At 33.0% G+C, this 26366-nt stretch overlaps 1 protein-coding gene across 4 annotated transcripts in view; it reads left to right on the top strand.

The window, feature by feature from the left end:
• AP3S1 (adaptor related protein complex 3 subunit sigma 1) overlaps positions 1 to 26366 on the top strand; it is a 73792-nt gene that overhangs the window by 2349 nt on the left and 45077 nt on the right. For all 4 annotated transcript variants that reach the window (XM_079143919.1, XM_079143918.1, XM_079143917.1 and 1 more), the window contains exons 2-3: positions 14574 to 14665; positions 18051 to 18162. In XM_079143919.1, the coding sequence (XP_079000045.1) occupies positions 14574 to 14665; positions 18051 to 18162 (204 nt within the window). The remainder of the gene's footprint in view (positions 1 to 14573; positions 14666 to 18050; positions 18163 to 26366) is intronic.

The raw sequence follows: 26366 nt of genomic DNA on the forward strand, positions 1-26366 counted from the left end.
AATGTGAGGATGACAGTTTAAAATAGGGTAGCCAGTTAAGTTCTCCTGAGAAAATAACATTTGAAAAAAGACTTGAAGGAGATAAGAAAGCCAACCTTGCAAATGTCTGAGGGAAGAACATTCCAGGCTAATACAGAGGCCCTGAAAAGAGAATACCTGTTTGAAGAAAAACAAGAGGACTGGCGTAACAGGAGCATACTATGTAGGGAAGAATTGTTGGAAATAATGTCTGTTTGCATAGGGCATTGGAGTACATTGTATTCGTACTCTCTGGAATGTCCTTCTCTTCCATTACCATGTTTTCAAATTTGACTCCTTTTTCTAGGCCCAGCCTAAACATCTTATAAGTGTTCCTCAAAGTGTTTTATCTTGCTGTTGGACTCCTCCTGGTTCTTAGGATTTAATTGTTTTATCCTTTAGTGGTTCAATATTCTGTTTTATATCCTATATTCCTTGAAGGGAGTTATCAGGGTTTAAGTATCACCCTGAGCAATCAACATTGAGTCTTTTTTTTTTTTTCTGAGCTACATCCCTAGCCCTTTTTTATTTTCTATTTTGAGACAGGGTCTCAGTTGCCCAGGCTGGCCTCAAACTTGCCATCCTCCTGCCTTAGCCTCCTCAGTAGCTGTGATTATAAGTATGCCACACCGTGTCCAGCTCACGTTAAGTCTTGAACTTAAAAAACTCTTGATGATTCTTAGCTAAAGGCATTGGGATAGAGTTCAGTTTAAAATTGACTTCCTGAATTTCCTTCCAACTCTCAAAATTTAGTCCTTCATTAACCAGAGGTTTCATGAATCCATGCCTTTATTACAAAAGTAGAATAGCTGTTACATCAACAGTTTCTGTTTATGTTGAAAGAAGTCTCTAAGAAATACACTCACACACACACACACACACACACACACACACACACACACATCCAATAACATTGACAGTTTTGAGTTTAACTTAAGTAATATCTAGGGATATGACTGAGCCAACAGCTCTGTACACTGACAGTATGCTGAGGTTTGAGTCCAACTACAGTGGTTTAGCATTGAGCAGTTTAACTTCCTGTCAACAAGTTTCCTCTACTACATTGAATATTTATTCTTCATTTACTTTTCCTCATGATATAACAATTTATATGTTCATTTCTATCCTTTTGTAGTGCATATTTCCATTTCATTCTGTAAAGGATTTTTGGTTTTGATAGTGCCTCCAAATTGTTGTGACGTATGAGACATATGAAGTCACACATCTTTTTCACTGAACTTAAGTTTTGGTTCATTTAACTAGATTCGGATATTAAGAATTTGAGGGTGTATTCAGAGTATATCCCTTTTTGTTCTTGCCTTTTGTACACTTGAGCCATCACAGCAGAAGTTCAAATGTTTTTGTCTCTTCTGTTGGATGCTTAGCCACAGTAACTTGGCAACAATAACCTTTAGTCTTTTAATATTCACCTGGCAATATTACTGAGACATATGTTTCATAAACCAGTTATATTTTACCGAGCTGTCAAATAAAAGAAAAAAACCCCTTGGGTTATGATTCCTTTATTATTAGTGAACTATAATATGTTCTTCGGTGAGTCACTCTAAGTAGAAATGCTTTCTTTTATATGAGTTGCCTTATTTGTTTCCACAGATATAAAAGGTCATGTGTATATTGCATGCACTCACACATTCTACCCCTATAAAAAATGCAAGCAGGAAGATTTCCAAACTGTAAAATACTTGAGTTGCCTCAGTGTTCTTTTCAACTGTATCTGATTGTTGTTTGTCAATCAAAAGCAAGTCCTAGAAGGAACTCTAAGATCGTTCTTGCCTTTTTAAAAAATTTTTAATATGAAAAGTATAAAATGTTGAATGTATAACCTTTGTTTTCTTTTTTAAAGAATCCTTAAGAAAGATATATGTATGTTTATTGATATCTTTTTTATTGACTTAAGATGGTGTAGTGGATGGGATAGTTAAACTTTATTCTGTGATTAAGCTGTAATTATTAACAGTTCTGAGTATTAAGATGTTAGTATATATTAACATAGTATTTCAGCTTTTTTGTTAAGAAGGAAATGTTATAAAAGTTATCAGTTGTTCCTTGGCCTTTCTAAATAGAGGAAGAAGGCCATGAAGAGGGTAGCTATATTATTTCTTCAGCCACATCATTAATTTTTTAAATTATTTATTGTTTAACATTTTAAATAAAACTTTTTATGGTTATGTGGAAAACATTTGTGTTAAGATCACTGTCATCTTGATTCCATCACACACAGATCATTATTAACATACAGCATATTTAATCCAGTTATTTTTCCTCTCAGTTTCTCAGTGAAGAATATATACCTTTTAGACATTAATAACCAAAAATGAATGCCTTGAATCTGGTAGTAGATTTATCAAACATTTTTGACTTTAAGAAAACACAAATGTTAATATCTGGCTACCACTGTAATTTTTAAATACATTAGTATATGTTAGTGGCGCATTACTAATTTGCCTATTTTTTTTCTATATCTTTCTTTTTTAGAAAATTGAATTCATATATATAAACTAAGTGTATAAGGGTCCTTCCTTTTTCTGATTCCAAAGGTGAACCTTTGCTAACTTTTTTGAAAAGTCAGTGTCCATTCTTGTCGTTAGCACTTGGAGTCTTTGTGAATTATGAGTTTCTTCACTGCTGCTTATGATCCAAGGCAATTCTGAGTTGTAGACTATCTCCAGGGTCCAATCCTATTCTGGCCTCTTATTATATAAAACTCTTCCATTAGGATAAATTACACTTGTACCTTCCTCACTCATTCTTCCCTTAATCCAATATTTTGAATTGCAATATAGGTAAATTTTACTGAAGGATCAGTATCTCTTAGAAAGAGCATCTCTTAGAAAGGTATTACATTATAAGAGGAATAAAGGTAATTATAGCTTATAGGTATTTTTGTAAGATTCCAAGTGGAGGCACGTCTAGATTTGGCCTTAGGAAGGAGGAGTGGCCTGTGGGGAAGCTACTTGACATGTTCTTCCATGGCACTGTTTTCTCTTTCCCTGCCCGTATTCCTCCCCAAAAGTGTTTGTTTGTTTTGTATGGCTCTGTTATTAAGCATTAATAATACAATGATAAGTAAGACAGATGTTGCTCCTGCCCAGTGGGTTTACATTCTAGTGATAGGAGGTAGATGATAAAAAAATTGTGTATGATTATGACTAAGTTTATGAAGAAAAATAATCAGTGGAAGGGAGTGACGAGTAATGGGAGAGAGGTACTATATTAGGTAGGATTATCAGGGAAAAACTCTTTAAAGATCTGACATTTGAGAAGAGAATGAGGAGAGAGAGTTATGAGGACAGCAGAGGAAAGAATGTTTTAGGCAGAAAGAGGCATAAAGCCCCCTAAATGAGGCTAGATGTGATGTGTTCAGGACTAACAAAAAGACAACCTGAGTGACAGGAGATGAAGTCAGAAGAAAAGATAAGGCCAAATCATGCCTATATGCCACATCATGTGTGCCCCTTCTTCACAACTTTCAGTCTAATGATATCATCCCACACTGCCAACAAGAGGAGCTATTTCTACTTGAACTCTACTTGTGATCAGCACAATTAATCAGTGCCTCTGCAAAAAAGTTAACGGTTTTGTCCTCTACTCAGTTTATTTTTTCCTTAGGCTCTGTAGAGAGAGGAGTGAATGAAGGTTAAAGCACGTTTCTCTTTCTGTGCAGTCTCTATACCAGTGAGACCCTTGATCGAGCAGATTCCACTCCTATTGCCTGTGAAGTAACAAAATGCAAGAAGAATTTATTTTTCTGAGACCTCTCAGTCTTAATTTTATGTGTACAGAATTTATGTGAAACCTACTAGAGTACCTCCATTATTGTGCTGAGAAGCCTGTATGTCTTTCCTGCCTTACTTGAAGCCTGATGCAATTATAAAAATCACTAGCTGTCACAGTTCATTTTGCTACTCAGGAGGAAACGTTTCTTTTTCAGTTATTCAGTATTTTGATTCCTATGTGCTTACTTAGTGGGGAAGTGTGCCAGTTCATCCCACCGCATATATATCCTTCTTTTTTCTGTCATTAATGTATTTTAATGTGATATAAAATAGTTTTTATTGTAGTAGTATATGTATAGTATAAAACTTACCTTTTTAACCCTTTTTAAGTATGCAGTTCTCTGGCATTAGATACATTCACATTGTTGTGCCCTCCATCTCTAGAATTTTTCATCGTTACCAATAGAAATTCTATAAACATTAAACACTAGCTCCTTGTGTTAGTCTTTCCACTGCTGTGAAAAGATATCTGAGATAATCAATTTAAAAGGAGGAAAGATTTATTTTAGCTCATGTTTTCACAGTTTTTCAAAGTCATAGTTTGGTTGGTTCTGTCACTTTTAGACCTATGGCCAGGGAAAACACCATAGCAGAGAGCATGTGGCAGAGCAAAACTGATTATCTCATGGCAACCAGCAACTAAAGAGAGAGAGGAAGGGCATACCCCCAGTAACCTCACTTCCACTAGATCTTACTTCCTAAAAGTTGCACCACCTTCCAGATAGTGCCACAGGCTTAACAGATGGTCTGTGGGGGCATTTAATATTCAAACCATAGCATTCCTCATTCTTACCTCCTAGCCCCTGGCAACTCCATTCTACTTTGTCTCTATAGAATTGATTACCTCAAATAAGAGGAATCACAGAATATTTGTCGTTGTTTGACCAACTTATTCCACTTAGCTTTATGTCCTCAAGGTTCACCCAGGTTGTAATATGTTAAGGTGAAGTAATATTCCATTGCATGTTTGTAAAGACCATATTTTGTTCAGTCGTTCATTTAGCGATGGATACTTGGGTTGCTTCCATCTTTGGCTTTTGTGAAAAATACTGCTGTGAACTTAGGTGTACAAATATCTGGTCAAGTTCTTGCTTTTAGTTCTTTTGGATGCATACCCAGAAGTGGAATTGATGAATCATATGGTAATTCTTAGAAAAAAATTTATTGGTGCATTATAATTATACATAATAGTGGGATTTGGTATTACATATTCATATATGCATACAATATAATGGTATAATTTGGTCAGTTTCATTCAGGTACCTCCCTTTGCCTATCCTCCTCCTTCTCTGATAATTCTGTTTAATTTTCTTGGGGAGTCATCCTGTTGTTCTCAACAATGGCTGCACCATTTTGCATATCCACCAGCAGTGCACAAGGATCTGGTTTCTCCAGATTCATGGTAACTCTTGCTGTTCTCTGTTTTTTTGTAGCCATTCTAATGGATGTGAAGTAGTATTTCCTTCTGGTTTTGATTTGCATTTCTCTAATGACGAGGGATATTGAGTATGTTTTCATGTGTTTATTGGTCCTTTTTGTATCTTTGCAGAAATGTTTATTGTCAAATCCTTTGCCTATTTTTCACTTTAGTTTTGTTATTGAATGTAGGAGTTTATATATTCTTTTATATAAAGTGTCAGTCTTTATTGGATATATGATTTGCAAATATTTTCTCCCACTTAGTGAGTGACCTTTTAAACTTGAATTTAAATTTTGATGAGTTTTACATTTTATTTGTTTTTCCTTAGTTTCCTGTGCTTTTGGTGTTCATATCCAGTGTTATGGTTGAGATGTGGTATCCCCCCAAAGCTCACATATGAGACAGTGTAAGAAGGTTTGGAGGAGAAATGATTGGGTTATAATCCTAACATGATCAGTGAATTAATCCCTCATGGGATTAACTGAGTGGTAACTAGAGGCAAGTGGGATGTGGCTGGAGGAATTGGTTCACTGGGGGCGGGACTATGGAGTATATATTTTATAACTGTAGAGTGGAGTTTCTCTCTGCTTTCTGATCATCATGTGAGCTGCTTCCCTCTGCCACTATATTCTGCCTCACCTGGAGCCCCTGGGGAATGGAACTGGCTGTATTTGGACTGAGACCTCTGAAACTGTGAGCCCTAAAATTAACTTTTCTTCCTCTGCAGTTGTTCTGATTGAGTCTTTTAGTCTCAGCAGCGAAAAACTTGATTAATACAACCAGAAAATAAATTTTAATGACAATATAGTAGTTTATTGTGTAGTATACTATAATTTAACAATCTTCTGTGCATTTTTATTTTGAATTAGATTTTTTGATGAAGATTAACTGAAAAAAATCTTGTAAAACCTGACACCTGAAACTCAGAAATTGTTATCTAAATTAATAATTACTTTTATTACTAGTACTATTTGCTGCTTTCCCTGGTTGGAAAATCTTGTGGCCAGGGGACCATAGAAAATTGCAGAGATTGTTCTCAAATACCTCTTATTTCCTCAGAATGAATTGTCTCTTATTTTTCTTCTCAAAGATCCGGTGTTTAAATTATGTGGGTCCTGTTTTGGAATTAACTTCCTTCTTATTACCAAATACAAAGTTCTCTAAGTCTTGGAAAAGATTCCAAGGGAGACTTTTATAGATTAAAATTGGTATAAAATATATATGTATATAATAAAATCTTGAGTCACTGGGATTACAGGCATGTCCACTTACCTTTTTATTATTGAGCTGAAAGAGTTCTTTAAATATTCTGGATGTGTGCAGTATAATCCTATAATCCAGTGGCTTGGGAGGCTGAGGCAGGAGGATCATGAGTTCAAAGTTAGTCTCAGCAACAAGAAGAGCTGGGGATGTGGCTTAGTGATTAATAACAATGAGGATAATGACATATTTACTATCTAATTACAGAAAAGTTTCTAAAGTTACCTTTTATGACATATGCAGGACAGGAAGGGAACACAGGAAAAGAAAGTTGTATTTCTTTTCTGAATTTTTAAAGTTTATTTTTCATTAATGTGTTAAGAAATATTTAAGGTAATGGTTTATTACCTTTATGTAATGAAGTATCTTTAAACTGATGTAATTTAGTAGTTGTGACTAACTGAAATGTATCTCTTTTGACTTCTGTTTTGAAACTATGGAGTTAGGAAAGCTGATCAGCCTAAACCAAGCTCCAGGCTTCTTTATGAAAGCTGTTAAATTGATTATTAAAGAGAGGGCAATTGTATTATGTTAGTGGAGACCTTAGCATAGAATTTACTTGTTTGATTGAAATTTTAAGGCATTCTTTCCCATATTAATTTTCATTTTTAAATGTTTTTTTAATTGACAGTAATTGTATGTGTATGGGGTACAATTCAGCGTTCTATTTATATCTTTTAGAAAGATTGATCAAGCTAGTTAGCATATTACCTTGTCAACATTTTTTTGTGATGAGAACTTTAAAAATCTATTCTTTCAGAAGTTTTGAAACATACATCATTAACCGTGATCATCATGCAGTGCAATAGATACTAAGCCTTATTCTTCCAGTGTAACTGAAGCTTTTTTTTTTTTTTTTTACTTTTTGATCAATACCTCTTTCTTCATCCTTCCCCATCCATCCCTTCCTCCAGTCTCTGGTAACCACTCATTTTAATTTTCTTTAGTTGAGTATTGCCAGCATTCTGAGAAAATACCAGGTGGCAGTCTTGACATTCATACAAGAAATTACTTTCACTGTTAAAATAAGGAAACAAAATTTCACTTGTTATTTGTTGATAAATGATAGTATAATGCAAAAGGATAGCTTTCCTCAAAAGAAAACTCCCTATTAATTTTTTTTTTTTTTTTGGATGGGGAGGAGACTGGAGGTTTAACTCAGACATGGTTAACCACTGGGCCACATCCCCAACTCTTTTCATTTTTTGAGACAGGATTTCTCTAAGTTACTTAGGGCTTAAGTTAGGGAGACTGTCTTTGAACTTGCATTCTTCCTGCCTCAGCCTCCGGAGTTGCTAGGATTACAGGCATGTGCCACCATGCCTGGCCTCCCTATAACATTTTTATGCTGTCATAAGAATTCTAGAACTTATTTTACAAATGTGAAATTTAGAGATAAATACTTAAAAATAAGTCATTACTGTGTGCTTACTATGTGTGGGTCATGTTCTAAGAGCTTTATATATGAATTCAATCCTTATAACAACTCTGTGAGGCAGACACTTATTTTCTCCATGCTCCAGACAAGAAAAACTCGGACTCAGAGAGGTTAAGTGGTTTGCTTAAAGTCTCACACAGGGCACATCCAGGGATAAACACACAGTCTGGTTACTGATTCTATACACTTCTTCCCCTCATCTTAGTTTTTTTCATTTATCCAAGTTATAGGTACACATAGGTTAAAAAAATCTAATAGTTCTATAGGGTTTATTATTAAAAATATCATTCCCTCATTTGTTCCTTCCCACAGATAACTACTTTTAGTTGATTATTGTAGTATTTCTGTACATGTCTCTAAATAATGTGCTTATTTTACTGCTTGACTTTTCACTTGATGTGATCTATTTGTTTCTGCTATTGAAAATAATTATTTAGCTCCCCCACATCTGATTCCCAGTGCCCTCATAGATACTTCATACTTTGGGTAAGATCAGTATTCAGTATTTCATTTTGTTTTTTTTTTTTGTTTTTTAATTTTTAATATTTCTATTTGTTCTTTGTAGTTATACATGACAATGTATTTTGACATATCATAAATGCATGGAGTATAACTTCCCATTCTTGTGGTTGTACATGATGTGCATTTACACTGGTCATGTATTCAGATATGAAGAGAAAAGTTATGTCTGATTCTATTCTGCTGGCTTTCCCATTCCCATCCCCCATCCCTTTCCAAGTAGTCAGTGTTTACATTATTATGGAAAAAATGCTTTAAGTGAGCCATGTTGTAAATTATGCTCAGATTTTTTCTTTCCTGATATTTTCCTTGAAAATAATTGCCTTTTCCTTTGATCTAGTTTTTCAATCAGTTATCACTAATTTACATCTTTGCCAGTTGCCTAAATCATATACATCTGTTGTCATTTTCATGTCTGAAGAAATCTCTCCTGAAATCTCGAATAGGAACCATCTGTCCCAGTTGTATGGCAGTTTCACAGACCCTTGCTGTGGATCTGTTTTCATTAATTTTGGAAACTTCTCCTTTCTACTCAAAAACCTTTCTTAATTTTCTTTTATATTCTTTTTGAATCTCCTTTTGTTCACCATTCCTCTGAACTATTCTACATTTCTTATCATTTCTGTGTTCTGTATTTTTACTCTTTCACTCTGTTTTCTGGGTATTTTTCCAACTGTATAATCTAGTTTTTCTGCTGAATTTAAAAATTTCTTCTCATATTTTGAGTTTCCACTAGCTGCTATTTTATTCTTGTATTTTATATAGTATGCTTATCTCCTGAGAATTTCAGATACAAAGTTCAGATACTGACGTTAGAATTTAGTCTACAAAGGAAAGTTGAACACATTCAGTATATAAAAGGAATATAAACAGGAGCAAAGAAGTAAGGAGTAAGAAGAGACTTATTTTTCCTGAGATAGTCAAAAAAGACTTCATAGAAGTGGTAATGACTGAGCTGAGTGTCTAAAAGGGGTGTTGTTAGCAAATGGAGTGAGAAAGGTGTTCCAAAACAAAAGTGAGAAAATATAATGGGAGTGAATGATGAGAAATACAGTGTGATTAGAGCAGATTGAATAGGGGAGAGGAAATATATGGTGAAACTTTAAAGGTAGGTCTAGATTAGACTACATGGACCCTGGAATTCTTTGAAAAAGGAAGTAAATATTGTTTTATATGTTTTAAAGGAGATCATTTATCTGGTGGTGTGTGCAGGTCAGCCGAGAGGGGAAATAGGTAGCAGAATAAATGTTTTGGTAATTCATATGGTATTCTGAGTGAGAATAAGAATATGAATTGAAATAATGTGTTTGAATGCAGCATTACTATTGTTTATAAATTAGAGTTAACAGACTAAGATTTTTCATATGGAAGTCAATAAATGGTGATGCCATTAGCTGAGACTGGAATATTGAAAGAATATTTTGGAGTAAAATGTAATGTTTTTAGTCTTCAACGTGTAAGGTTTTATATAATTATGTGGAATACAAGTAGAAATGTCTGTTTGGAAGCTGGAGGTACCTTGTGAACAACTCAGAAAAGAGGACAGTCTTCTTTTAGGCACCAGGAACATAGGAGAATTAAAGATTAGAGAGATAGTAACATAGTACTGTTGTGAAACCACAAGAGTAGAGAGATAAGATGATCCAAGGGACACCATTTAGCTCTACAAGAAGAGTAGAAAGAAGTGGGTGGGAGATGATTAAGCACACATAAGGAAGGAAGAGGGCAGCAGTCTCGTGCAGTGCTTTTTTGTTCCTCTTCCTCCCTCTTTTCAATGTTTCTGTGAAATACTGAGTATATATAAAAGAATATTTATTTGTTAAGTATATGTAAACTATAGGCAATAATACCCTAACTGCTGTTAAGAAAAATTACTAATACCTTTGAAGGGGCTTTCTGTTTCTTTCTCTATTCAGAGATAGCCAGTCTTGAATTTTTAATTTAAATTTATTTTTTGGTGCTGGGGATTGAATCCAGGCCCTTGCACATGCTAAGTAGATGCTCTACCACTGAGCTATACCCCCAACCCCACTGAATTTTTTAAAATTATTCTTTTTTTTTTTTTTTCATTTTACTACAGTTTTATTGTTTTCCATCTTGTTGAACTTTAAAAAGATAGTCATAGGGTACGTATTCTTTTGGGACTTAAAATTTTTTTAAAAATGTGGTCATTAGTCTTTAGATTCACTTTTGACATTATATTACTTTCAGTTATAATAATTTTTAATACAGTGTATTAGTCCGTGCATGAATAACCCACATTTGTGTACACATTCTGTAATACAGAAAATTACACTGATCAGTTTTATAATGTTAAATCAACTTGGCATTAATGGAATCAACTCACTTTAGTCATAATGAATTCACTTGCTTTTTTGTTTTTTGTTTTTTTTTTTTTTCGGTTCCGGAGTGTTGAACTTGGGGACACTCAGCCACTGAGCCACATCCCCAGCCCTATTTTTTTTTATTTTTTATTTTTATTTTTTGTATTTTATTTAGAGACGGTTTCACACAGTTGCTTAGATCCTCCTGTCTCAGCCTTTGGAGCTGCTGGGATTTTAGGCGGTGGCCATCGTGCCCAACTGTATTTACTTCTTAAAAAATGAATTGTGTTTGATTATTGGGATTGGTTACCCAAAAGGGTCATTTCTCTTGTATCATCTAGACTGTTCAGTTCCTGGTCACTACCCCTAGAGGACAGACTGAGGATTGGAGTAGCAACTATCAGGAGCAGATTTTCAAGATGTGGGCTTGAATTGTAGATAATCTCTCCTGAGAAAAATGTCTAGAGAAGGAGGAAGAAGATGTAACTGATTTTCAGGTCAGGGGCTGCACTGAATCTTCTTCCCAAAGTACCTTGTATTTGGAACTTGCAAAGCTTTACTTTAACATAAAGTGTTTAATTTTACAAACTGTTTAACATATTTCAACTACTTTATTTCATTTTCTTCTTGCAATGGACAGTTTTAGCTCTTTAAAATATATATGCTCATGTATATCCCCATAGAAGTCTTCCCTCCCTTCTTATACTTTTGTCTAATTCATGTCATGAATTCATAACCTGTAGTAATGAAGAAGTTTTCTTTTTGACAAACATGGGAATGTCTGTCTGTCCTTGATTTCCACTGGGGATGTTGTAGGGTCATTGGATATTGCTGAAGAAGTGAACCATGGTTTATTTACTGGAATGCTCCATCAGCTTTAAGTACACAACAGTTAATAAACTGCACATTCATTGTCCATATAACTTAGAATTACTGAAAGAAGAGAATAAGTAAAAGAGACTCATTCTCTAGAATGTTAAAGAAAGACTATTGAAATACCCCAGTAGTGGTTACAGAGCATGGGAGACAAATATAGCTCAAACTGTATGTAAAAGTATGTTCATGAGTAGATAGACATCATGCTTTACTTTTTATTTCATTTTACCTTGGCCATTAATAACTCAGCAGTGATGTGTTCTTATATGTCTATTGAAATCTGTTATAAATTTGTCCTGTTACATCTGATTTAACAAGATTCAGAAACTATTGCTCTTACTTTATTTCCTATCCTTAAATGTATGTATCTCAATAGTGTCTGTTTTTTTTTTAAGTAGATGAACAAAATACCTTTATTTATTTTGATGTAGTGCTGAGGATTGAACTCAGTATCTCACATATGGCAGGCAAGTGCTCTGCCACTGAGCTTCAACCCCAGTCTCACAATGTCTTTTTTAAAAAAACAAAACACAAAGGTCAACCTCAAATTGATTTATAAGTTTTACAAAAATATATTTTTTATTTTTATTTGTGCAGATTTGTCTGTTTTAATGTATAAAAGTTGCCATTTTCATGTGTGTGTGTAAAATATAAATATCATTTGATCAATTTGATTTTGCTGCCTTAACATGTTCTCATTACTCTTCTCAGTTATAATGTTTCTTTTTTCTGAATTACATTTCATTTGGGTAAAATTCAGGCTCTGCCATTTACTGGATGTTTGACAAAATGTCATAAAAGATTAAAACGATTACTGCTTTCATAGATTTATGTATTAAGATATGAAAAACACCTAGAGTAATAGGTATATATTTGAAATGATCAAAAAGGAATTGCTGCTACTTGCTATTTTAATAAAATATTTAAATCACTTAAAAAATAAATTATGTTAGGTAGTGAGATTGGCCTGTAATTTTCATTTCTCATTGTCCGATTTGGTATGAGTGTTATAAAATGAATGGGTGTGTCTTTCAGCATTGTTTTCTCATTTTCAGTGTACAAGTCTTACACATCTTTGATTAAATTTATTCCTGAGTTTTGTGGGGTTTTTTTTAATTGGGTTTTTTATCACAAATGTGAATGGAATTTATTTTCTTAATTTTTTTTCAGACTTTTATTGCTAATTTTTTTTGTGTTTATTTTCTATCTTTCCACTTGCTGAATTTTTTTACTAGTTCTATCAGTTTTTTTTCTTTTTAATCTGTAGGGCCTTTAAAAAAGAGATAGTTTTACTTCTTCCTTTCCAGTTTGGCTATCTGTTAGAGATTTTTTTAAAAACACACCATTAAAAGTAATTTGTTTTTTTCCCCCCACCTAATTGGAATGTGGTTGGAGAATATAATTTTTGTGAAACTAATCCATTAAAATTTGTTACTCATTCGTTTGATTTTTCTTCATATTTTTATTTTGCCACCTGTAATATATGTACATTTTAAAATAATATATTGTTTAATTTCACTTAATTTTGAATTTTTTATTAGTGGTATGGTTTATTCTGGTATTTACTTTTCTGTTCTTTCTATAGAGTGAGTTGTGTCTATCACAGTGTTGGAGTTCTAATCCTGACATAATGGTAGAGATGGGTTTTTGATTCATTGTATACATATGGGGTACAACTTTTCATTTCTGTGGTTGTACACGAAGTAGAGTCACACTGTTTGTGTAATTGTACAACGTGCACATGGGATAATGATGTTTGTTTCCTTATAAGAAGAGGTACTGGAGAGCTTGCTTTTTCTATTCTCCTTGCTATGTGAGGACACAGTAAGAAAGTGGTCATTTACAGGACAGCAGAAGCGCACTTCTCTAGAAATGACCATGCTGGCACCTTGCTCTTGGACTTCTAGCCTCCTAAACCTTGTAAGAAAATAAATTTTGTTACCATTCAGTGTGTGGTTTTTTTCGTCATGGAGGACTGAGCTAGAACTCTTTTTTCCATGTTAAGTTTTTAAGAATCATTCATATTTAAGGATATAATTTACTTCTTATAAGATCTTGTTGTGTATTATAATTTATTCTGCAAATGGTGGATATTTGAATTGTTTTCAGCTTTTTCTTGCTGTTACAAGCAGTGCTTTTATGAATATTCTATGTATCTCTTGGTGTGTGGGTTAAGAATTTATTAGATATATGTAATTACCAATTTTGACCTTCAAAAGCAGTTGTTTCGTATGGTTTAGAATAGTATCTATGAGTAAAAATAAATGCTTGTTAATAAAACTTACTAAGTGATTATACTGTTTACCAGAGTTTGTCTCCACATCTTTGTTGACATTGGATATTGTCATATTTTTACACTTTTTTAAACACAGTTTTATGTAGTTTTATACTATGGTGCATGTGGAGCAAATTTTGCTCAGTTCTTTCTTGCAGTATTGTGAAGCTGATATTTTTTTAAACTGGAATATGAATTACTTGGTTGAATTTAATAAATATTTAATGAACCAATTCTTAGTTTTAGGTTATGGTTATATAAAGATAAGTAAGATGGAAGAACTCTTACCTCAGTCTATATTTGATAAAGTTTAAACTTAACTGGAAGCCCCAAACTTCTGTATTCTTCTTCCATTCAAATATAGATTGACTATATGACTTCTCTGTTTACTTCTTTTAGTTTTTTGTTTTTTCTTGTTTTTGAAATTTAGAAATACACTACTTTTATTATAGTGGTAGTTTTTCTTTTTTCATATGAAAACATTGGGGTTTGCTTCTGTAAAGTGTAACTCAAGTCAGTTCTCCAAGGACTTCTGTCTTAGATGGATTTCTCAGACCAATATTGCTATCTTTTATTTTTTAAAAATCTTAAAATTTTGTTGCACCTTTAAACTCAATCCTAATGTATATGAATTATTCTTTCTTAGAGTGAAGATACACAACAGCAAATCATCAGAGAGACTTTCCATTTGGTATCTAAGAGAGATGAAAATGTTTGTAATTTCCTAGAAGGAGGATTGTAAGTAAAGCATTTCGTAGCATTTCTGATTTTTTGACTATGTGATTTGAAATATATACCATTTAAAAAACTGTGAAAAAGTTCCTCATTTTGATCATTTGTTTTAGGTGAATTGATTGCTACCTATTTTAGCGATAAGTGTAACTAAAGAGTTTTTTTTTAAGTTAAAGGGTCTAAAAATTTTGTAAGAGCATTTTGCATAAATAAATTATATATTTTTGGTAAAAATTGAAACACTATGGGGAAGTATAAAATGTTAAATGAGTCTCCCTCTCCCAACCTTAGTCCTTCTTCCCAGTTTTTTACATATCCTTCTGGAAAATTCATTTTGCATTTACTAAAAAATTGTACTTATGAGATCACAAATGCTCATTCGCATGTTGCTTGTTATTACCTAATATTTTGAAAAACTTTGCCTATAAATAAATCTAGAGCAGCCTCATTTTAATGGTTACAGAGTATTTTAAGGTGAACATTCATAAAAATTTGGACTAAGTCAGGTACAGTGGCTTGGAGGAACATTAGAGGCTGAGGCAGGAGGATCCAAATTTCATGGTAGCTTGGACAACTTAACAAATTAAAAAAATTAGGACTGGAGTGGATCACCACAGTGGTAGTGCTTGCCTAGCATGCACAAGCCCTTGAGTTCAGTTCTGAGTGCTAGAGAAAAAAATTCAGTTTATATTCTTTTTTAATCTTATTAAAAAAAGGCTGAAGTCTGTTTTTCAAATATCTATGTGTCTGTCTACATATTTATAGTATAAATTAGAATTTAGCTGATTTAGCTAAAGTCTGTTTTTCAAATATGTATGTGTCTGTATACATACTTATAGTATAAATTAGAATTTAGCTGATTTCTTTTTTTAAAATGAATAAATAAAAACTACTTGTAATTAGTTTTTCAAATATTATAAATTCTTTTAAATTAATAGATACTATGAAAATAGTTGCTGTCCACTGTTTTAATAAGTATTTCCACTGTTTATATAATTAATATATAAATTAATATGTGATATATAAATCTTCCCAGTGGCCCAGGAGGCTGAGGCAGGAGGATTGCAAGTTCAAAGCTAGCCTCAGCAACTTATTGACGCCCTAAGCAACTTACTGAGACCCTGTCTTAGATATGGCTTATAAAGTACTGGGAATATGGCTTGAACCCTGAATTCAAGCCCTGGTACCAAAAAGAAAACATTTCTGTGTTGAGAATTCAAACTAAATGTTAGCTGATTCTCAGTATGAATAATCACAGATTGATCAGATAAACCTACATTTTTCTTTATCTTAGTTTATGATTCATACTGTGAAAAAATAGTTGGAGTAACAATCCATTCTTATCTCTCCATAAGTTACTTTTTATCATGTAGAAAGTTTGCTTGCATTTCTTTAAAGTTTATATCATGCCACATCTAAATATATAATGCATGCCTACAATTTGTTTTACTGTTGAGACTTCTAATTTAATGGTTGAGATAAAATGTACCTGCTTCCACATTTTTCCAATTTTATTTGTATTCTCCTAAACTTCTGTAGGATTTTGTTGTCTTTGCCATTACTGTCATTCTTTCTCATCTTAGCCTCTTAATTTCTCATCTCATAGGAAACTTACCACCCAACACCGTATTACATGTAGTAGACATATAAGAACCTGATTGATATGACTAGGCTACTGTTGGAACCAGAAATTATGGATTGAAATTTTGATTATTATTTTCTCACCTTATAGAAAGTAGAAAGCAAATATTGTAACAGAGACAAGGATACACATCTAGTTTAGTCCTAGTTTCATCACTAAAAAGCTTATCTCCTCAGTCAGCTTGCTCATATTCTTGGACCTCAGTTTCTCCCCTAAAATGAGATAATTTGGACTATAAATATTTCTAATATTTTGTGTTTTATTTGTATTCCATAGAAGAATTCCTATCAGTATTGTACTATAAAGAAGAAATTATATTTTTAAGAGCAAAATATGTACTTACTGTATTAGTATCTTTGTTTCTTTAATAAGATTAGTGGCCACTTTGCAACTTAGAATCTTCAGAAGTTTGGTCCTCTTTTAAAGCAAAGCAAAAGAAAAATTTTAGAAAATCACTAAACTGATTCAGGATGAAATGAAGCCTGCTGTTCGTGTTCTTCTTGTCCCTTTTAGGGTACAGTTGTGGCTATAATCATATATATAATCTCGGACTTTTAAAAGTACACTTCTAAATACCTTGTCCAGCATGGAAGGAATTCTTAACTCTTTTTAGAGGTCATTTCAACTTTGTATTAGAGGACACAGCATGTACTTTTGCTACTAGAGTACACAAGAAACAGCATGTACTTAGAGAAGCCATTTCTGCAGAACTTGTAAGTTTAGTGTTACTAAATACATGCCATTTTCCTATATTCTATTTGAGTGTTCAGTTAGCTTTGATTTCATTTTGCCTTGATTATTTTTTTAATTTGTTGGTGTTTAGGGGTTATTGAGGTAAATTTATTTTATCATTAATCTTAACCATGGTATAGCTAAACTATATTTAGAAAAATATGTCTTGAATGATTCCTAAGTTATTATTTCAAAAATGCTGAAATTCCAGTCAATATAAACAAAAGTGTTTGATGAAAGAATTGAGTATCTCTTAGCTCAGTTTTCTTGCATTTGTATTTCAAAACGATGTATTTTGGGAGGAGATTTTGGTTGTAAATCTGTCTAAAACTTAAGAAATGTCATTCTTTTTTTTTTTTTTTTTCTAGTTGATAATCAGTCTTAAGATGTGTAACTTACTGTGACCTATGGACTTAAATCTAGTAAGCACTTAAAAACGCCCTGTGATCTAATGTCTACCTACTTCTTTGACCATACTCTTCACTAATCATTTCTTGTCCACTGGCCTTCTTTCTCTTCCTTGAACATACATTCTTTGTTCTTGATGAAATGACTCTTTTATTAGTCGTTACTTTAGCCTAAATGCTCTTTAAGTTTTTTCATAGCTGGCTTCTAAATCATTAGATCTCAGCCTAAATGTCACTCTTTCTTAATATCCAGTGGGAAGTAGCGAACCCATCAATATGGCATTGTCCTATTTTGATTTTCTAGGTAGCATCATCTGATAATTTTGTTTGTTTGTTTCTCCTTATGCACTCCTGGTTCCTGGCACCTAGTACTCAATGAATAGTTTACTGAATATGTGAACTAAAGTTAAACACTGGCTTCTTTCAATTTGACATTACTGAAGAAAATAGTCATCTTAATTCACTTAGTTTCTGAAATAAGTTCACTTGAATGTTGTCATTTAACGTTACCTTTCATTTTATAAGAGGTTTTAAACAAATTGTTACTTTGCTTGAGCTAATGATTTGAATCTTGTTCTTAACATTTCAATTGTTTTGTTTTGTCATTTAGATTAATTGGAGGATCTGACAACAAACTGATTTATAGACATTATGCAACCCTATATTTTGTCTTCTGTGTGGATTCTTCAGAAAGTGAACTTGGCATTTTAGATCTCATTCAGGTAAGTTAACAATTGCTTCTTAGTGTTTTAAATAACAGTTTTGTATTATGTTTTTTGAAACTTTTATATTTAAAATTTTCTAAAGGCTAGAGTGTAACTCATTGGTAGAATGCTTGCCTAGCATGCATGAGACCCGAAATTAAATTCCTAGCACTGGAAAAATATTTCTTTTCTGAAATGAAGTTTCGTGTGATTGAAAAAAAAAAAGTATTTCATGAGCTGTTGGGTGGATGAAAGAATAGGGATACAGAAGTAATCAAATTTAATCTGATTTAGACTAATTTCACCTGATTTCATCATGCTTTTTTCCTATTCAAGTTACCACAAGGAGCCCAAGATTCATGGTTCTCTCACCACATATATCCAAGTCTGACCCTAAAACCTACCTCCCCTGTCTCCTGAAAAATCTTTTGTAATGTCCCTACAACTCATGGTCAGTCATCAGAAAATACTTTATCTTTATTCTCTATTGATATTATTTCACTTTTTTGTTCTAATTTAAATCTTGCTTTTCTTATGACACTACCTTCAACCCTCTCAAGTCGTAGCAGTTTTATCTTGCTTTTTTTTTCTATCACTGAGCCTAGAGGTATGCTCTTTGCTTTTTCCAGAACATTCTCTCTTCTAAAATATCTCCAGATTTTATCTTACATTATCCTTCTATGTATTTGGTTACACTCATCTCTTTCTATCTCCCATTCATTGGAGATTCTGTTAACGAACTGTCAAGGGTCTGAGATTTTGCTCTCCTTGAAAGCTGACAAGTTAACCTTCCACAGTTTCGTGAATCCTGGCACAAGACAGAAGACTTTATTATTGTTTTTTTCTTTTTCTAAGACTATTATTAATAGCAAAAACATGGTTAAAAAAAATCAGTAAAATAACAGCATTTGCTTTCACTGGTTCCTCAGTTTGAAGAGTGTCTTGAAGACAGCCAGGTAAGACATGCATACACAGTAGATCAAATTATATACAGGTAAGGAACCCCAAGTTTAGGAATCTGGAATCTTAATATAAGGGCACAAAACATGTTTGCCATTGTTTGGCAGGAAAATATTGTCTTTTTCTTCCAAGGGAGAAGGTGAATGTTTTTCTCTGTAGGAAGATAGTCTCCATTTTCTAAAGGTGTTTGTTATATAGCATGCTTTAAAAGATAGTCCAGAACAAAGACAGTATGCTTCTGCTCACAATATCTGCAGAAACATGAAATTCACAGAGAATTATCTCCTAACAGATTTTATTTCTAGTTCACTGATAGTTTACTCCAAGACTATTAATAATTCTTGGTGATTTCAGTGTTTATGTGTGTAATTTTTTCCATGGGCTGGTGTATTGAAACCTGGTACTCTTCCTCTGAAGAATTTTGCCTTCTAAATCATCTTACTAATAATTTCTAGACCTTATTTTTATCTAGACTTCAGCTAAACCATAATTTAATTTTAGTTTCTTCCCTCTGTCAACACCTCTTATCTTTTTATATCACTTCCTTTAACAAGCCTTTGGGCCTATTAGGTCCCTTTATTTTTAAAATTGATCATTTTTTACTCCGTGATCCTGATTTTCTAACTTTCCTTCCTCAGAGTAAATTCCAATCTGTCATGATAATCTTAGCCTTCTATACACTTAACTCCTTGCCTACACTCATACATTTGCAAATATCTAGAGGAAGAGAAACATAACCATACTTCCTGGTCTCACTTTTAATTCATTATCCCTAATCTCAGTGAGCCCTTAGTGCTACCCAGTAATCAGATTTCATTTACTCTCTCATACTTCTAGATGACTTCTGATACATTCTGCTTTCTGCTCATATCTGCAGCACTTCTTCCTTGCTTCTTAGATCACAGATAAAATTGACTCAATCAGAAGAAAACTTCTGCAGGCTTCCCCTAGCCTCCTACATCTGTGTTCATGTACTTATTTTGTCTTCTGTTAGGAAGGAATTAACCATGCTCCCAGCTAAGGCCAATTCATGTACTTATATAGTAGTTTTTACCTTGTCATTGTTCTAGCAGTGCTCTTCTTTTCTTTTATATCTTTATTTTTTCTTGTCTTTAGATCATTCCTACCAACCTACAAGATATTCTTTCATCTTAAAAAAAAAAGAAAAGAAAAGAAAAAAGGTCTTTCTCCTCTGCAGGCTGAGGCAGGAGGAGGCTGAGGCAGGGGGATCGTGAGTTCAAAACCAGCCTCAGTGATTGCGAGGTGCTAAGTAACACATTGAGATCCTGTCTCTAAATAAAATATGAAATAGGGCTGGGGATGTGGCTTAGTGGTCGAGTGTCTCTGAGTTCAATCCCCAGTACTCTCCTGTACCCAAAAAAGGTCTTTTTCCCTTGTTTACTCTTCAGCCATTGCCTCATTTTGTTCTCTCCTTTGACAGCAAAACACTTTTTAAAATGGGTATACTGTCCCAAATTTTTCTTTTCCCATTCTCTCTTAAACTCTCCAATCAGACATCTAACCCTACTATTGCTGAATCCAAGGGTTCTCATCTTTATTTGATTAAGATATTGATCAAACTTCTTCATGAAATACTTGCTTCACTTGGTTTCTAGGACAACCTGCTTACCAGGTTTAAACTTTGATAATGTTTAGACCTAAGGTTCCATCCTTGAATGTATTCTCTTTTTTGACTCTACTCATTTGCTAAGTGATTTTATTCAAATGTTATATATTGATGACATCAACATTTAAATCTTCAGCCTAGACCTTTCTTCTGCTACCTACTGGGCAGCTCCCTTGGGTGGCTTATAAAGGCCTCCAACTTAACATATTCCAAAATGTCTGAATAGTTCATCAAAAATCTGTACCTCAGGTCTGGGACTGTGGCTCAGCAGTGGAGTGCTTGCCTCATACACATGAGGCACTGGGTTCAGCACCACATAAAAGTAAATAAATAAAATAAAGGTATTGTGTTCATCTACAACTAAAAATATTTTTTTAAAAATCTGTACCTCCAGTACTTTTCCCTTGTTATTTAATAGTAACTTCATTCTGCCAGTTGAACCAGCCAAATCCTGACTTTTCCTTGACTCTTATTTTCTGATCCCTTCCACATCTGTTTCCTCAGCAAATCCTATTTGATATACAGGATCTGACCACTTATTCCCTTCTCTACTGTAACCACCTTGGTCCAAGCCATCATAATTCTTGCCTGGATTATACCGGTAGTTTCCTGTTTGGTCTCCCTGCTTCCACTGTTTTTGTTTGATTTCTCTTTGATCTTTGTGCAACAACCAGAGTGATATTATTAAAATATACTACATCTTACACTCTTCCAAACTCTTCAATGACTTCATTTTTAACTCAGAGTACAAGCCAAATTCCTTAACCATGTGGCCCTGTTTGATCTGACTCCCCTCCCCCATTACTTGTCTTACCTCATCATCTATTCCTTTCCCCTTTGCTTAGTCTCCTTGCTGTTCCTCATATTTACCAAACATGCCTCTGTCTCAGAACCTTTGTACTTGCTGATCTTTGCACCTCGAATCTTCTTCCATTTGATAGTCCCATAGCTAGCTCAATCATTCTTTCGGATTTTGACCCAGAAATAACCTTCTCAATATGGTATTCTCTGGCCATTCTTTCTAAAATTTCTCCTACATTTTCTAACCCCTTTCCTGTTTTATTATTATTTTCCTTAGCACCTGTCATCAATATAATATATAGTTGACCTACTTTGTTGTTTTTGTTATCACTTACCCTTATAAGAATATAAGCTTTGTGATGGCTAGGATTTTTGTTTGTTTGGTTTACTGATTTATTCCTGGTATATGGAGTGGCTCCAGACATATAGTAGATACTCAATCAGTGATTCTTGAGTGAGTGAATGAATAAGTGTAGTGAAAGCCTCATACTTAGCATTCTATGTAAAATAACAACAGAGCTCAAAGGTTAGTTAGAAGAGTTAGCTAGAAGATATAGTAGTTACTAAGTGGTATAGTAGTTACTAACACATTTTAAAAATCTGAGGTATGTCAATGTGTTTAATTTGTGAAAACCATTAAGTTCTATATATACTTAAGATTTTCATACTTACTCTTTATAATACCTTGTATTAAAAAGTTTAAAATTACCTCCCCAAATATGTAGTTGCTACAAATAATTGTATTGAATTAATATTATCATGAAGGGATACACTGAATTTTATGTTCTTTTTCTGGATAGTAGAGGTGTGGCGGTAATTGTAAGTTGGAGAAAACTGCATGTAAAAAGAAAGTTTTCTTTGTCAGATAAGTTCTACATTTTTTAAATCAGGTAAGGAGGCATGGTTTGATCTCTAGTTAATATAGAATAAATGAGAAATTAACCCAAACAGAAGCAGAAAAGATAATTAATAAATTCTGAGAAATCAGCTTAGAAATATCAGAAGTAGTTAAAGCTTTAGATATTAAAAATTGTCAATAAAGCAAAGAAGAAAAAGTAGATAAGTGATAATTGGAGCTATTAATATTGCCGCATTACTCTTAATTCTGTAATTCTTACACTAGGTTTTAAGGAAGTGAGTAGGTATCAGAGTTATGTGAAACAAAATAATTGTGGGAGACATTCTGAGGGTATGCTTTGTTTTTTAATTGGTGGTGGTGAGGAAATTACACTTTTAAGATAAATATGTGTGTGTATATAAATATAATGAGGTAGAATGTACATTTTTCATAATATATAAAGCTCTAAGAGGGAAATTTTTTAAAAATTTTGAACGTGTGATAAATATGCCTTAATATCCTTGAATGTATGTTCGTTTTATTCCACTATATAAGAAATGTTGTTTTGGTTTCCAAGAGGTTTTTTTTCTTTCTTTTTTTTTTTTTTAATTAAAGAAATAGAAGCCATATTTTACTTTTATGTATGGATTGGTTAAATGTTGATCAGGACTATGTACTGCCATTGCCATTGCCTTCTAACTTCATTCATTATTACATTTTTAAATTTATCTCATATATAGAGTAGTTAATTGATTATATTTTATATCAAGATATATTTGTATTTCTACAGAAAAAGAATTTTTAATATGGAACTGTGCTGTCTCTCTCAGTTGTTTCTGACTGATGTAGGTGGTAGATATACAACATCTCATTCCATACAGTTTTATTTATCTGAGCTAGCTACTAGAGTTGAGAGAGCTGAAAGAGGAGAAAATATTCCATTTCAAATTCAATCTGTTCTGTTAAAAAGAATATTGTTAAAAAGAATGTTTTAAAATCAAAACTCTGTGTATAGTTAAGAAGGGTTAAAATAGATGTGAATTTTCCTAGAGGTAAATCCAAAGAATTTTTTTTTTTTTTTGTACTGTGTCCTTAGGTTAAGTTGTCATCTCTGATTATTTTTGTATGCTGTGGCTCACCTTAATTGTTAAGACAGAATAGTTGTTATATCTTAGAGGAAAATTAGGTGGGGAATTGTCAAAGAATAAATGTCCTACATCATATCTGAAGTAAATTCTGTCATGTGATTATGGAAATTGGAAACTATCTTTTGTGTTTTGTAGAATTCTTCATCTACTGAAGTTCAAACATTGACAGATATTTTTGTTTTTTTCTTTGTTTTTGTGTTGGGAATTGAATGTGCCTCACACATGCTAAGTATCTGCTCTGCCATTGAGCTACTCCCCTCACCCCAATAACTTGTTTTGATATTAAATAAGATAAAGAAAGAATTTCAGGAGAATTGTCTCTTTTTCTCCTTTACAAAAATCAACTAAAGCTGTTATCACAAGACCTTATAGAGTTTTCATATGGTAATCTATTGAAAATAAAAGTCTGTAGTCTACCTTACAAGTACTAAGTCTGTCACTACCAAGAACATAGTAGAAGTTCTGTAGTTCCTGTCTTTCACCTTGATTACCACAGTTCATTAAATACTTAAGAGGGAGTGCTGAGCATGCATAAGTCAGGCGTTTTTGAAAGTGAAGAGCTCATTATTTTTGCTTCTCTTTCATCAAACAGCTTTTAGAACTTATTTAAAATTGATTTTCTTGATTTGTTCATCTTCTGGTTTTGAGAAAGGCAACTTCAATACAAAAAGTAAAAGTGAAACCAAGAGTTTAGATCCAAACTTCTTTGTCTTGCATATTTAAATAATGTTTTAAGAACAGATCAAGAAAACATCAGTGTAAAACTACTAAACATGTTTATAATTTTGAAATGATACCATTCAAATGATAATTGGAAGCAAATATTTTTATGCAGATTTAGTGTTCCTAAAGTATGCATATGTTATCTGAGATGTGACTTTATATTTTGTATCTGGGAGAAGGCATTATTAGTAAATTCTATGTGGAATTTTTAACGTTATAGAACCCAGTTGAATAATCAGCTTCTTTTTGCTTTATCCCCCAGTTCTTCATAAATTGGGGGAAAAAAGAAAAATCCTTCTTTATTCTGGATATATGCCATTTTGCTCTGAAATTGATTATCATGTAGGCAAATTTCAGAATTAAGAGCTAGCTTTTTGAAGAGTCCTTTCTGTTGTAGCATGTCTTCATTGGAAGTATTAAAATATTTACAGACCTAGAATAAAAGTTCATTAAATATTGTTAAATATTGTTAGGTTGTTATTTATAAGTGGTCATATTGTCTCCAATTAGTTTATTATGCCACATTGATAATGGAGGCATGAAAAGTTCACTGACTAGTTATGAATTCCTGTTTTTTTGTATTATATGTAAAATTTATCACAGCATCAGTCTTTTTCATTTGTAGTGAAAAAATTAACAGCTAAACTTTTATGTTTAGAAAGATGTTTTGACTATGATGTTAGAATGTTTTAAAATCAAAACTGTGTATAGCATTTGTTATTAGTATGTTACTGTTAGACTAGCTTTTATAAAATTGTTTTATTTGTAGCTGCTATGTTAATTTAGTATAACTTTGACCAAGTTATTTCATCTTTAGAGGCCTAGAATTTTTCACCTCTGAAGTATGCTTGTTTCAGACATTCTGCCTATAGATTTTGTGCAGGTGTTAGAAAGATCAGCGAATTAAGGCAGTCTCATATCTTGTAGTAGTTAAATCCATCTGGGCTCTGTCATATACTAAATACATGACCTTGGGTAAGTTATTTAACCTCTTTGACCCTACCTAATTTTCCTCATCTGCAAACTGGAGGTGATAATGCTAACCCATAAAGTAGGTGTGAGCATTTAAAAAAAGATATTATATAGGGACACCTATGACTAGATGATTGAAATGTAGTAATCTGGTTTTCAGCTAACATTTTCATTAAAGCATGTATTTTTAAGAAAGCCATAATAAATGATTTAATTAGTATACAAATAAATAGATGAAGGAATCCTTTTATTTTTCTAACTCTCATTTTTAGAAATATTTGTGAATCCTATCCTATTTGTTGTGTGATAGTATGGAATGAATTTTACATGGTGGTACATTTATATGATAAGAAATAGGTTTAATTGGGGAAACTTGTAAGCCAACAATACTTAAATGAGAAAAGATCCTCTGATTTTTCCATTATCCCATAGCAAATTAATGTTGAGGTAGGTCTGTGGATCTATTGAACATAGAGTGGTATATCTGGAACCACCCATCCTTTTCTTTTAGAATAGGCTTGAAAGGACTTTCCTTAGTGAGTGACAGATAAGCTGTTTAAGCCTGAGATATCTAGGATTAGGTGCCACCTGGTTTTAAAAATCATCTGGGAAAACCTACCCAATCCTTGGGGATTGTGGGAAGTTGTGGGTCCTTTGTGGAGGTGAAACAAACCTCTGGTTCCATAGGAAGGCGAGTTCTTGTGCAGTTCTTTCTGCTGGAGAAAGAGGAAGACCTGGTCCAGCAGGTGGCTTTTCTAGGCAATCTAGAGTGAATTGCAAATGCCCAGGATTGTTTTAGCAAGATTTTGTCTACTAACCATACTCTTGTTACTATTCTATTTTTCAATGATATTTGTTTCTCATATATATGTGAGAAACCAGGAAAATATTTCTGTAAACAATTTGGAGGCTGTTAAAGTTGTCTAGTATTCTTTTCCTCATCTTTTCATGGTTGAGAAATTATTTCCAGTAATTAGAAATAAAATAATTGCTTCCAGTTTTTTATATTATCACTTTTTCATGATAAATCTTGGTATCAAACTTGATGATACCTACTTTTCTAATATACATGTTTTGTTGCTATCTCAGCAGTCCTCTTGGGCAGCTTCATGGTATCAAGTTGGTGTCAAGTTAGAGTCAGATGATAGTATGA

The sequence above is a fragment of the Sciurus vulgaris genome, assembly GCF_902686455.1.
Source record: "Sciurus vulgaris genome assembly, chromosome: 6".
Taxonomy (NCBI): domain Eukaryota; kingdom Metazoa; phylum Chordata; class Mammalia; order Rodentia; family Sciuridae; genus Sciurus; species Sciurus vulgaris.